Source organism: Myotis yumanensis, unplaced genomic scaffold, assembly GCF_028538775.1.
Source record: "Myotis yumanensis isolate MYYU_CA2020_CCGP unplaced genomic scaffold, mMyoYum1.0.hap1 SCAF_19, whole genome shotgun sequence".
Taxonomy (NCBI): domain Eukaryota; kingdom Metazoa; phylum Chordata; class Mammalia; order Chiroptera; family Vespertilionidae; genus Myotis; species Myotis yumanensis.
Genome location: NW_027223770.1, coordinates 27,158,501 through 27,172,548, shown reverse-complemented (window position 1 = coordinate 27,172,548; position 14,048 = coordinate 27,158,501). Strand labels below are relative to the sequence as shown.

The 14,048-nt window shown below is 49.3% G+C and overlaps 1 protein-coding gene across 2 annotated transcripts; it reads right to left on the bottom strand.

Annotated features, from left to right (window-relative positions):
- Positions 1-1,205: 1,205 nt before the first annotated feature.
- Positions 1,206-8,861, bottom strand: TMED2 (transmembrane p24 trafficking protein 2). Of its 2 annotated transcripts, XM_070399339.1 has the most exons (5): positions 8,588-8,861; positions 6,542-6,734; positions 6,075-6,095; positions 3,661-3,768; positions 1,206-2,682 (listed from the first exon to the last, which is right to left on the bottom strand). In XM_070399339.1, exons 1-5 carry the CDS (start codon positions 8,765-8,767, stop codon positions 2,558-2,560), a joined length of 627 nt encoding a protein of 208 aa, XP_070255440.1. In that variant the 5' UTR covers positions 8,768-8,861; the 3' UTR covers positions 1,206-2,557. The 2 variants fall into 2 exon arrangements, with proteins under 2 accessions (XP_070255440.1, XP_070255441.1); XM_070399340.1 differs by lacking the exon at positions 6,075-6,095 and having other exon boundaries at positions 8,588-8,859.
- Positions 8,862-14,048: the final 5,187 nt, after the last annotated feature.

Sequence of the window (14,048 nt, the reverse complement as noted above, 5' to 3'; positions counted from 1 at the left end):
CAGTGCCGGGCCCCGTGGGCACCCCCTTCTCCATTAATGCGCGAGGCTTCCCCTACTTCACCAGGGGTTTCCATATCATCTCAGCGAGGCTTCCTCTCCTGCCAAAGCCACTCACCCACAGCGCCTGCCATGAGGGTAACTCACAGACGCGCGTCATCTCCCCGCGGGAAGGTAAACCCCACGATGGGCGGTTTTCCTCTGCATCCCAGTGGCTCCCCTGGTGTACGTACACAGCCAGTATTTGGGGATGAATAAACATCTTAAACTAAAGGAAGTGAAAAATTGCCGAAACCGGTTTGGCTCAGTGGATAGAGCGTCGGCCTGCGGACTGAAAGGTCCCAGGTTCGATTCCGGTCAAGGGCATGTGCCTGGGTTGCGGGCACATCCCCTGTGGGAGATGTGCAGGAGGCAGCTGATCGATGTTTCTCTCTCATCGATGTTTCTAACTCTCTATCTCTCTCCCTTCCTCTCTGTAAAAAGTCAATAAAATATATTTAAAAAATAAATAAATAAAGGAAGTGAAAAATAAAAGCCCAAGGAAATAGTTTCACAGAAACACGTTCACCTCCTCAAAACCCCACTGAGCACTTTTATAGACGGACCTGCGCAGGGAGCTCCGAAAACGAAGCCGGAGGCAAGGGCAGCGCTGCCCCTGCGTTTGGGGCTCTGCTTACTACGTCCTGGACCTTCTCCAAGCCCGTTTCTTTATTTCCAAAATAAGAATAGTATCGCCCAGCATAACGGTGGTTTTGAGGAATAAATGAGACAGACGGTGCCGTTTAGCATCCTGCCAGGACACCGCGGTGCTCGGTAAACGCCAGGCTTTGTATTGCTGGCAGCCCCCCGTGCAATGCGGGAGAGGAATCATTCCTAAAGGCACAGGTTTAGTTTTCTGGTCACTTCACCTGGGAGCCTTCGGCAAATCTTTCTCTTAAACTTATTCCCCACATCCATATTCCAACAGGTGGGTGAATAAAAAATCACCCAAAACTACTTTTTCCACATGAAATAAAAGATGTTAACATTGACCCGTGAAAGAAACCACACAGGGGAACCTAAAATGGGGCTCCTGTTCACTATCATCAAGTTTACGGATATAAAAAGTAACACTTAGAAAGCATGGACATGTCTCATTTCAATTATGAATAGAAAACTGGTATATAATAAATGTGAATTAATCAATATATAAAACAGAATACAAAGACTGTTTTTAAAAAGAATTGTTTATTTACTGAACCTGGGGCAGATTCGATACACAACCAATTTCAAATTTACATATTTTAATTCAATTTTGAAGTGTTTTTTCACACACGCAGAAAAACTGGCATGCAACAGTTGTCCTAAGGTAAAACTCAGTCACCTTAAGCTGCTGCCCAGTATTTTCACCCAAGGTTGAAAAAGTGTTTATCCTGAACATGAAAACCGGTAACAAATTTAAATTAATTCTATAAAACTCGTTACTTGTAGTTTTACCTTTGCAAAGATCCAAAAAAATGTACAAGTAACTAAAATACATCAGTCACAACATAATCCTGGATCGTCCCCACACCAAACCTGAGGCTCCTTCAATTTTAAACACATCATCAGAGACCAAGAGAGAATCATTTTGTTTTATACAAAATAAAATTCACATGTGCCAAAAAAGACCCAAGAAAACAAAACCAAAACCCTAGTACTGACAGTGCTGTCGGTACCCTAATTAACAAGTGGCCAAACGCCGCTGATCAGAACTGAAATAGTGGCTGTATCTCACTCACTGCAACGAAATCCAAGAGGCTTCACCGTGTGCGTGAGAAACCAGATTTCCCCAATGACGTGAACGCAGACCTCCCACGTGCCAAGAGTGAAGCGTGTGCCAGCAGAGGAGGAACAAGAGCTACAGCCGCTGCGACACCCAGAGAACTGGCTCTACTAGAGACTCCTTACAAGGTTAGGCAGAAATCAAAAAAGGTTATTAGCTGCTGTGTCATCAATTTAGTAAAGGTGAAGTCCTAAAGTTCAAAGTAAAAATTTAGGGGGGGGGGCGGGGATGTTGTTGGGTTGTCTTATCTTTAACGCAAAAACAAGATAGACAAAGTCTAGAAGAACCAAGCTGGCAGCACGCTCTGAAGTCACAGAGCGGCCATTAGGTGGGTAGAGAATGTCGATTCAGACTGTTGCTTCTCATAAGAACTAAACAAAACGAATCTTTAATGACTTGAACTTCAGGATAAGGGGTCAAAAGAATGCAGTCATTTTAGTAAAGTACTACCCTGAACAAACTGCATTCTACTATGAAAACAAAGGAAGATGGAAGAAGGACTACACGCCTACATTTCATTTACAGTGTTCAAGCTCTGGAAGGGCCTGCATAATGAGGCAGAATTCAAATACATTGTGCCGATCAAATGTCAAATTCTCACTATCGCTTTCCCAATGTCTATTAATCACCAAGAAACATAGGCTGTGAATGTACAATTCAGAAAATAAAAACATACGAACTAAATGACATTATTATGACCAAGATGTTTGGTAAACAGTGAATTATGAGTTTCGGATCATCAGAAAAAAAGGCTTTTTAAACAACCCTCCGGACTTCAAAAAATCTCTTCAGGTAGTAGATCTGTCCCAATGTCATGGCAACTAAAACAAGAGCTTCGAAGAAGGACCAGAGAACCACTCTGCTGTTCGTGTTGTCGTTGACTGTTGAGGATAAACAAATAAACACAATTTAACAACAATAACAGAGAAGCATAAAAAATCATCCCCTGCTCTTACCCTGTGTAAAAGTAGTACTTGCACATCATTTGTAGTACTTTAAATACTTTTGTCCCCAAGGAACTCAACAGTTAGAAGCAGAGAATTTTAGACTTAAATGGATCTTTACGATTCAGAGTACATCAAGTATAATCTGTTTATTTCGTATGGGGAAGAGAGAGAGAAAGTTACTTGCCCAAGGTAACACTTATAGGGTTAAAATCCAACCAACATTCTTTCTCCCTCACAGTGAAACGTCCCTACATTATAATCTTTTTTTTTTTCTGAATCAGAAAATTGACTTTTAACAAAATTAAGAGATTATTTCAAGATCACAGTTACCCAGAAAGCACTACTTACTAAATCAAAATGTGTCTCTTTAAAAAAATAAAACAAAAAACATATTTATTGAGCACCTACTGTGTACTTGGCATTTGTTCTAGGTGGGGGAGATTTCTCAGCTTCATGGACCAATACTGATATTTACTACCAACCTGGAACAAGTCTCGTGATTTATCCCACTCATTGGCTACGGATTTAGTTCTTAAAGTAACAGTCACGACTATGTATTTTATTCTGCTCGATTTATATCACATTCTTTCAAGTTTCTGAACAAATTCTATAGCCTTAACTTTTTAGAATAACTAGGTAGACACAGCACTCAAGTCTCCTTTTTGAGTGAATTTTCTTTCTCCTAAACTCTAAGGGTCCCACAAGACTTGCAGTGTCCCAGTAGTAAACTGGTGCCGTACAAAGCTCTACAAACACATCTACTCAAAAGATACCCTTGTACAGGTGCTTAAGTCAATGCATTAGTATGATGTTTGCAAAACTTCCAAACGAGGAAAGTGGAGGCCAGCGGCGGGTGGTGCCGCTCTGGCGTGAGCCCGCCACGGGTCAGCAGCTCTGTGACCACTGACTTACTCGCTCTGTGTATCCTCTCCCGCACTTCCATGTACTCCTGCTCGTGCTTCACCGCGGTCATGGCCACCGCCAGCTCGTTGATCATCTCCTCCAGCTTGTTCTGGTGAGCTGCAGGAGGGTTGGCAAACAGTCAGCACGGCTTAGGAATCTCTTTGAAAAATACGCATAAAGCAATCAAAATCTTCCTCAGAGAAGGCATACAAAAGCAGCTATTTTTAGAAAAGGCTCCAACAGCATTGTGGATCCCTGATGACAACTTAATTCTCAAAGCATTTCTTTAAAGTCCATTCCTAGTAAAAAAAAAAAATCTCTTTCCGGGTAGAAAACATACTCCACAAGACTGACTGGCTGAAGGAAGACACCCTGAGGAACGCCTTCACTGAACTGCTGCCCAGGGAAGCTCACCGTCCCCACTGCTTACCGAGGAGGGAGAAGGCGAAGGCGGGAGCACAAAGTGTCAAACAAAGGAAGTCCCGGCAACACCCTAGTCCTGATCTATAAATATTAAACCAAAATCAAAACCTACTCATAGTAAGGCTCGTGTTAACTGAGGAGCAGAATCAAACAGACTCTTAATCTCGGAAGCTGAGCAGAGAAAGACATTCGTGGGAAAACCCGCAGCCGCTCAACATCCGTCCAGGAGCCGAGCACCGACGTCCTGCGGCGGAGCAGCAGCACGGCCGGTGGAAGCTCAGCTGCACGAGGTCGACAACCGGTTCTCTGTGGCCAGAAACGGGTCTGGGGGAACCAACAGCTCTGAGGAGCAGTGCACACCTGTAGTCGTACCGCGTTATGGCGGTGAGGGAACAGCAGGAAAAGATACGCCAGGAGAGTCCCACTGGGGGTCTCGTTACCAGTGCCCGGGACTGGGCGTCACCGGGAATTCCAGGGCGCCACAGAGGACCCTGCGTTTCCTGAGGGAAGCCAGGGCCCGCCACTGTCAGTGCTGGGCTGAACTCAAACCCCCTCGCTCGCTTCCCTCCGGAAGCACAGGGTTCCTCGAGGCGGAACTGCTGACGTTGGGGACCAGGTAATTCTGTCGTGAGTAGCTGCCCGGTGCACCCACCAGCCATGCGAGTCAAACTGGCTCCTGATATCGCCAAGGGGCTCTTGGGGGCAAAAGCCATCCTGACTGGGAACCACTGCGTTAGAGGAAGGCTTGACAGCTGCCATCCATTGCCATTAACGAGCAAAAGCAAGAACTTTAAATACTGTGTTAAGGATTATTTAGAGAATAATTCAATATTCACATTCATCAGCCAACGATTTCTAACTACTTAGAAAGGACTAATTTCCAGAAAACAAACAAACACAAAGCCCTTCAAACTCCCAATTCTTCTTGAAAATTAGCCAAGTCCTACCCTGTAAATGGCCCTGAAAAGCAAGCGCAGGAATTACTAAGTAGTATGAGCCTCTAAGTTCCAGAGACTTCAAAACCTAACCACTTCTTTAGGGTATAATCACTCTACTATCTGCTCAGTACCTACAACAAACGTTATCAGGGCCATAGTATAAAATGGGGGGCCTGCTCCTTCCCGAGAACCCCCACCTGCAGTGTTAACAGCCCCTCTCCCCTCCCCTACCCCCCCCCCCCAGCCCCAATGCTAATGTGCTGGCTCCTGATAAACTATTCATCCAGAAGAATCAATTTAGGGCTCAGTGCGGGTCAGCTGAGGAATGAAAACTGATCTAGCTGCAATGTATGGTTGAAAGAACTTTTGTCACAAAATCTGGACACAGCTCTTAGAACTGTATTTTATATCCAACCAAGTTTCAAGTTAGAAAGCTTTAAGAATCATTAAAACAAGGCTATAAAATACTTCCTACAGCCGAAACCGGTTTTGCTCAGTGGATAGAGCGTCGGCCTGCGAACTGAAAGGTCCCGGGTTCGATTCTGGTCAAGGGCATGTACCTGGGTTGCGGGCACATCCCCAGTGGGAGTGTGCAGGAGGCAGCTGATCGATGTTTCTCTCTCATCGATGTTTCTGGCTCTCTGTCTCTCTCCCTTCCTCTCTGTAAAAAATCAATAAAATATATTTTAAAAAAAATACTTCCTACAAAGTCAATAGAACCACTTGCTATTAACTACGTTTAAGACTTACTTGTCCAATTATAGTCGAATATTTCCACCCTTCGCATTCACTGAAAAGAAACAAACGGTACCACTAAAATGTCCACGGCTGTTTTCCAGTGATATTAATTTAAAGTGACCTAACCTGTATCTCCTGTCAACCAAATAAAAACCACCAAAAACAATCACTCTAATTAGGTGTAGGGTGGTTGTTGTTTTTTCATTAAGACAAAAAACACTCTCATGCCAACAAACAGGTTAGAAAGAAGGAAAGCAGAAATTAGGTAACAGCGAGCAAAAATGTGCAAAAAGGCAGGAAGCTGTCAAAAAGCAATCCACCTACCATCCCAGGTATCGCCACCACCTAAAGGAAAGTTTAACATATGAACACACAAAAAATAAAACAAAATGTTTAGCCAAACTAGTCATGTACACAAATGAGCAAACGAAGAGGAAGGGCCAGGATTGGCAAATTCAAGAACAAGCACCGAAGACCCAGGAAACCTGCACGCTCACAGAGCACAGAGTGCAGGCTGCTGCCGGGGCCACTGCAAAGAACTAGAACAGAAACACCAACTTCAGAAACCGCTTTCTGTGAATTGGGAGGTCTGGGTAAATAAGTGTGTTTCACAGAAGGTTTCTGACTTTAAAGACAGAGGATGACACAAGAGGCAGGGGGGTTGGGAGGAAGAAGGACAGTGGATGAAACTAGAATAAGAAATCAAAATAAATACTCCATTCGATGATCAAAGTGAGCAGAATTAATATTCTCTCTGGGAGGGGGCATCCACTCCTGAGGGTCCGTCTCACCTTCCGTTTCCATGTCTTGTCCTTTGGGGGCCTCCCCGATATCGATGGTGAACATCACTATCTTTGGAGTCATGGTGGACATCCTGTTGCTAAAGCAGAACTTGTACGTTCCATCCATGTGAGCAGCGAAGGTGTATTTCCCACTGGACTCCCGGTCTCCTTTGTAAATTCCTTTATTATCAGGCCCTGTAATCTGGAGGCAGGAGAGAAACGCAGATGTCAGGAAAGATGTCAAATGAGAAACGTGTGAGTGAGGAAATGTCCGCTGAAGAAATGTAAATTTCAAAATGTAGTCTTCACTGAGCCCCACCCACCGGGCTCAGGCTGGGAAACCGGCTGTGTATCTAATCACCTGTCAACGCTGACTACATTTGTCTAATTCAACCTAAACGCAAACCCCTCGGAAGTGAAAAATGCACCTTACACACCGTGTCTACGTGGCCTGCTGCCTCCACCACCCACACACAGCCACCAACATCAGAGGCGAGAAACCTCACCGGCCGGCGTGGCTCAGCGGGCGAGGGCTGACCCGTAAACCAGGAGGTCGCAGTGCCATGTGCCCTGACCAGGTTGCGGGTTCGATCCCCAGTGTGGGAGGTGCCGGAGGCAGCCGAACCACGATTCTCTCTCATCATGGATGTTTCTAGCTCTCTCTCCCTCTCCTCTCGTCTGAAATCGATAAAAAAACATATACTTTTTTTTTTTTTTAAGCAAGAAGCCTCTTTAAAACTAAGACTTCCGAGCAAGGGGCATCCCTAGGTTCCCTGGTTATTACTTCCAACCGGTGGAGGCACCCGCGTTACCTGAGAGGCCTGAGGCTCAGGGAAGGACTAGACCAGTGATGGCGAACCTATGACACACGCGAACTCATTTTTTTTGGTTGATTTTTCTTTTGTTAAATGGCATTTAAATATATAAAATATCAAAAATATAAATCTTTGTTTTACTATGGTTGCAAAGATCAAAACATTTCTATGTGTGACACGGCACCAGAGTTAAGTTAGGGTTTTTCAAAATGCTGACACGCCGAGCCCAAAAGGTTCGCCATCACTGGTCTAGATGGACATCAGGAGGCCAGGCTCTCGCCAACCTGGACCCAGGGCGGCTGGCCTGGCTCACCTCACTCCCTCCCACAAGGCCCTCCACTGCCCACCGTGGACGCGAACAGCTGACCCCTGTCATGTCCAGTCGCTCCTTCCAGCTGCCCTTCTGCCTGGGCTTCGCGTGCATGGCGTCCTCTGTGCCCGACTCCGCTAACTCGCTGCCACGTGGGAAACCCTTCCACCCGAGTAAGTAATCATGCCCACGGGTGAATGTGAACAGTAACTCCATGTGACTCCCCGCCCCCCAAAAAAAAGTTAGAGGGGAGTCATTCCCTTGGTTTAAAAAAACAGAAAAAAGTATATCCGTTTAGGTCAGGGACTGGTTTCTTCATCTCCCGTTTCTCCAGATACTTCGCTGCAATCGCTCCTCTTACAATGCGAGACCCATCGCCGCCTCCGTCCCGGGCGGAGGGGCTACAGGACACGTCCGGGGAGGCGGGCACCGGCGGGTCGGACACTCGGGCCGTTTCCGGGGAAAGTAAAGAACCGCGCGCACGTCGGCCCGGCGCCCTCGGTAACTTCCGATCTGCTTCCCCGAAGTTCCCACGCCGCGTGCCCACGGGGATCGCGTCGGGACGGAAGGCAGCCGCTCCCCGGACCGAGTCCTGCCGGCGCCGCGGCGCGGCTGAGAGGCGCCCTCCGCCCCGGGCGACGAAGCCCGGCGAGAGGTCCCCGGGGACCCGCCGTCCAGCTGTCAACCCAGCGCCTCTGACGGAGCAGCGGGTCCGGATCGAGGGCCGCCCGGGGCCCGGGACCGCGCGGGCGGCGGGGCCAAGGGCCGAGACGGCGTGGCCGCCGCGGTGGCCCGGCCTCTCCCGGGACTCGGGACAGCGGCCTCCCCGCCCGCCCCCCCGCCCTCCGCAGGCCCCGCGCGCGCCCCGGCCGCCGCCAACCCCCGAGCGGCCGCGCGACCCCGCCTCGGTCCCGGGCGGCGCGCCCGCACCTCCACGTCGATGTCCAGGAAGCCGCCCTCGGCCACCTCGAAGATGAGGCCCATCTTGGTGCCCGAGGTGACCCGCTCGAAGAAGCACTCCTCGGCGTGCGCGTCGATGCTGACGAAGTAGCCCGAGGCCGTGGCCAGCAGCGCGGCCACGAGCACCAGCAGCTCGGCGAGCGTCACCATGGCGGGGCTGGGGCCGAGGCCAGGTCCGGGACTGCGGCCTCCAGAGCTGCCGCCTTCGCCGCCACCGCTGCCTCCCAGCCGCCACCGCCTGAGCCCCGCCCCTTCCGGCTGCGCCACCCGCGGGGGCTGATGCGGGCGCCGCGGATTGGCAGGCGCCGGCAGCTGCCACGTAACGGACGCACGGCGGCCGCCGAGGGACACGGCGGCTGCGAGCGGCCCGCGCCTGGACGGTGGCTCCGAGGGACCAAAAGCCGTCGGCCCCACGTTCCTTTCCCCGTTCGCGCGCAGCCTTCCGTTCACGTGGACCACGCAGCAAAGCGAACAGTCCCGAGGAACCTCGCCTGTCGGCTTGCAGTACCCTCCTTGGATCGTTCAGAAAGATGGCGAAAGATTTGGAGGCAACAGAAGGAGTGGGCCCACTGCACGGGAGACCATATTTGCCCATGCTAACTCAGATAAGGGTTTAACCTCCAACATTTACAGGGAACTCATGCAGCTTAACAAAAGGAAGATAAACAATCCAATCAAAAAAGGAGCAAAGGACCTAAATGGACACTTTTTGAAAGAGGACATACAGAAGGCCCAGAGACATATGAAAACATGCTCAAAGTCACTAATCATCTGAGAGATGTAGATCAAAACAACAATGAGGTATCACCTCACACCTGTCAGAATGGCTGTCATCAACAAATCAACAAAGGACAAGTGCTGGAGAGGATGTGGAGAAAAAGGAACCCTCGTGCACTGCTGGTGGGAATGCAGACTGGTGCAGCCACTCTGGAAGACAGTATAGAGTTTCCTCAAAAAACTAAAAATGGAACTCCCATTTGACCCCGTGATCCCACTTCTAGGAATATATCCCAAGAAACCAGAAACACCAATCAGAAGGGATATATGCACCCCTATGTTCATAGCAGCACAATTCACCATAGCTAAGGTCTAGAAACAGCCTAAGTGCCCATCAGTAGATGAATGGATTAGAAAACCATGGTACATCTACACGATGGAATACTATGCTGCTATTAAAAAAAGGTCCTACCATTTGCAACAGCATGGATGGACCTGGAGAGCATTATGCTAAGTGAAATAAGCCAGTCGGAGAAAGATAAATATCACATGAGCTCACTCATATGTGGGATATAATGAACAACATAAACCGATGAACAAAAATAGATCCAGAGACCAGGTAACACTGAACAGACCGTCCAACCTCAGAGAGAAGGCAGGGGAGAGGGGCTTAGAGATCAACCAAAGGACTTGTATGCATGCCTATTAGCATAACCAATGGACACTGACACTGGGGCGGTGGGGGCTTGTCCTGGGGGATGGGAGTGGTGGGGGCGGGGAGGTCAATGGGGAAAAAGGAGACATATGTAATACTTTAAACAATAATATATATATATATATATATATATAATTTTTAAAAAATTGGAGTGGAAGGAATGAGAGATGGGGGCCCAAGCAAGGGCTTTGAGATTTTATGTTGGCCTCCCTGCGCCCTGCAAAAATCGACGGGGAAAGGGTGGAGGCAGGTACGGAAAGGCCGGGAGGGGAACACGAGGGGATGTTGGCAATGTTTTACATCTTCAACTAAATAAAGGGCCTATGAGTGTTTACATAGCTTTATCATCAAGGAGATGTATACTTACCACTAATGCACCTTATTTTACTGTAAAAAAAAATTGTTTTAACTTTGTCCACCTCCTCCAGAATTAGAATCCTCTCGGTTCCCCCTTAGCTCTTGCCAGCTGCTAGGACTTTTTTTTCCCTGACATACTCCTACTCATCCCTCAAAATCCAGCTTGCACGTCACTTCCTCTCGTCTGAATCCCTCTGCCCAGCACAGCCCTTCCTCTGTGCTCACGATGCGGATTTGTGCCTCCTGGGTTATGGTTAGTTACCAGCCTGCCCACCTCCCCCCCCCCCCCCGTCCTTGAGGTGCTCTTGGGCCCATAGAAGGCCTCGCTCACGACAAGTGAGTTGAGTTCTTTGAACCGGCCAGGGGTGAGGAGGGCTAGGTTGTCACTCCAGCGTTGTGACCTTAACTGTGTCGCATCGCCGCTTTCTTTACCCGTAAAGGGAAGAGTAAAGGGAAGAACGCCGTATGCCTGCTTCTCTGGTTAGGGTCAGATGGCACCGCATATGTGCATGTGCGGCTTGAGGGACGGTTTCTTAATGACATCGGGCAACAGGGGGCAGCAGTGGCCCAGTTTCCACCTTTGGTGTGGGGACAGGGGAGCAGTGATGAACTGTCCTGAACTGTCCCCCGCCACTCCCATCCCCCAGGACAGTGTGTGATGGGGCCCAGGAGTCGTAGCAGTGGCCCCCGAGTCCCCACCTTCCGGCTGCGGCGGTGGCTTCTCCCGGCAGGTCTGTTCTGTAGTGTTATTCTGGGAGCCATCCCTGGAGGAGGCTCGCTGAGCCCGGAACCTGCTCTTCCAGCCTCACCAACCCACGTGTACGCCTGCTTCCCTGTATTAACTCTCTTTCTGCTTAAAATACCTGCAGCGGTTTCCTATTCAATTGAATCAAGCTGATGGACAAGCCTTTTGACTTCCCAAGTCAGCCGACTGTAGAAAAGCACCAAGAAGACCAGGCGGCTGCCGTGGCTCAGTGGTTGAGCATCGACCTATGAGCCAGTGGCTCACAGTCTGATTCCTGCAGGTTGCGGGCTCCATCCCCGGTGTGGGGCGCGCAGGAGGCAGCCCATCCATGGTTCCCTCTCATCATCAATGTTTCTATCTCTCTCTCCCTGCCCCTTCCTCTCTGAAATCAATAAAAAAATAAATTTAAAAAGAAAAGTGCCAAGAACACTTTTTATCTAGACATTAGATATGTTCATTTTCATCTCTGAACGGATTAAAGAATATTTAAACCCCACCTGTCAGGGATTTAAAATGTGGACAATGAGTTGTCTATTGTGGGGGTTTTCTTTTCTAAGTCAGGGGACGCAAATTCAAATGCCTTCGGGGACCAGCCAGTTTGTCTGAATGACAGATGGCACCAGCTGAAGGCAAGAGGGAGGGGGGAGGACTGCGGCAAACTGTACCCTAGAGGCGGCTCCCGGGCACATTCAGCTCCAGTTTTTGGAAAACACGGCGGTGGCCAAGCCAAAGACACAGCCGGGAGCCATCTGTACGTTTATATGTTACGTTACAAAAGCAATTGTTCTATCAAATGCTTAGAAGAGAGCCCGTCGCTAACCACAGCGCCGTAAGCTAAGCCCGGGCGCTATTCGCTACAGTTCCTTCCTGCCGCAGGTCTTCCCTCCTGGCGTCGTTGTCATGACTGCGCCTCAGGGGTCTTTCCGCGCTATCTCAGGATGAAGGCAGGTTGAGGCAAACAATGCTTTGAAGTCATTTAGGTCAGTTCGTGGTTTAGACTTTTTTTTATTTTTATTGATTTCAGAGGAGAAGGGAGAGGGAGTGAGAAATAGACACATCAATGATGAGAGAGAGTCATGGATCGGCTGCCTCCTGCACGTCCCACCCTGGAGATCAAGCCTGCAACCCGGGCCTGTGCCCTGACCAGGAATCGAACCGTGACCTCCTGGTTCATAGGTCGATGCTCAATCACTGAATCACGCCGGCCGGCAATAAAAACTTATTTAAAAAAGAGAGAAAGAGAGAGAGAGAGCCCCAGCTGGTTTGGCTCAGTGGATGGAGCGTCGGCCTATGGACTAAAGGGTCCTGGGTTCGGTTCCAGGGGCACATGCCCAGGTTGTGGGCTCGATCCCCAGTGTGGGGCGTGCAGGAGGCAGCCAGTCAATGATTCTCTCTCATCATTGATGTTTCTCTCTCTCTCCCTCTCCCTTCCTCTCTGAAATCAATAAAATATATTTTTAAAAAATCAAAATCAAAACGAGAGATGAGGAGTGGAAATTGCTCGCCTTCTCCCGCACACCCCACCCTCCTGTCCACCCCTCCACGCTCAGGACAGTTCTGAGACTCAGTGGCTCCACACATCCGCCCAGACACATCCCACAGGCCCAGCCACCAGCTCGGTGTCCTTGCGAAGCCGGGCCAACCTGGATAATGTTCCGCCTAGACCCCTCTTCCTCCTTTTCTGCCTCACTTCCCTCTCCCTCGCTCTCCTCTCCTTAGTACTACACTCTCTCATAAGGCATTAGCTCATATGTTTTTTTAAAGGAACCCATACAAAAGCAATGGGTGATTTAAAAAAATATGTTGTTATTGATTTCAGAGAGGAAAAGCTAGAAACATCAATGATAAGAGAGAATCATGAATCCGCTGCCTCCTGCACGCCCCCCCACTGGGGATGGAGCCCACAACCCGGGCATGTGCCCTGACCAGGAATCAAACCATGACCTCCTGGTTCCTAGGTCGAAGCTCAACCACTGAGCCATGCTGGCCAGGCAGGGGACCCACCTCTTTTTTTTTTTTTTTTTTTAATATATTTTATTGATTTTTTACAGAGAGGAAGGGAGAGGGACAGAGAGTCAGAAACATCGATGGGAGAGAAACATCGATCAGCTGCCTCCTGCACATCCCTTACTGGGGATGTGCCCGCAACCAAGGTACATGCCCTTGACCGGAATCGAACCCGGGACCCTTCAGTCCACATGCAGACGCTCTATCCACTGAGCCAAACCAGCCAGGGTGGGATCCACCTCTTAATACCACCACATTGGAGGCTAAGATTTCAACCTATGAGTTTGGGGGAACGCGGACAGTCAGCCCATGTGCGGTCTATGGCAACAGCATAGGAAAGCGATGCTCAAGTGGCCCAAAGTGGCCTCTCCGAGCCCAGTGCGGTGTCAGGGCCCTGTGGTTAATGTTCCAGGAAGTGGGGACTTCTCCTTCCACACAATCACGGCTCCTCTCTGCCACGTGCCCAGCCCGACTGGCTCACATCTGCCCGCAGGCAGCCCTTCGACCTGCCCCTGACGGGGCGGGGGGGGGGGGGGGGGTTCGGGGGGGATTCCCCAGCACCTACTCATCCTTCCTCCCACTCCCCATCTTCAAATCTCTCTTCTCTGACCCATGGCGGAAGCAAGACTCATGCTCATCCCAGGCACTTCTTCAAGACTGTTTTGGGATTTTTTTACATGTTTATTGGGATGACATTGGTTAGTAAGGCCTGCAGTCTTTTTTTATTATTATTTTGAAAAAAATGCTAATATTACAGAAGGACCCAGAATAGCATAATGAACTCCCGTGGTCCCATCACCCAGCTTCGACAGTTATTAACCAAATGGCCAGTCCTCATTTCGTTCATATTCCCAACCATCCCACCCGCCCAGTGGGTTATTTTAAAACAA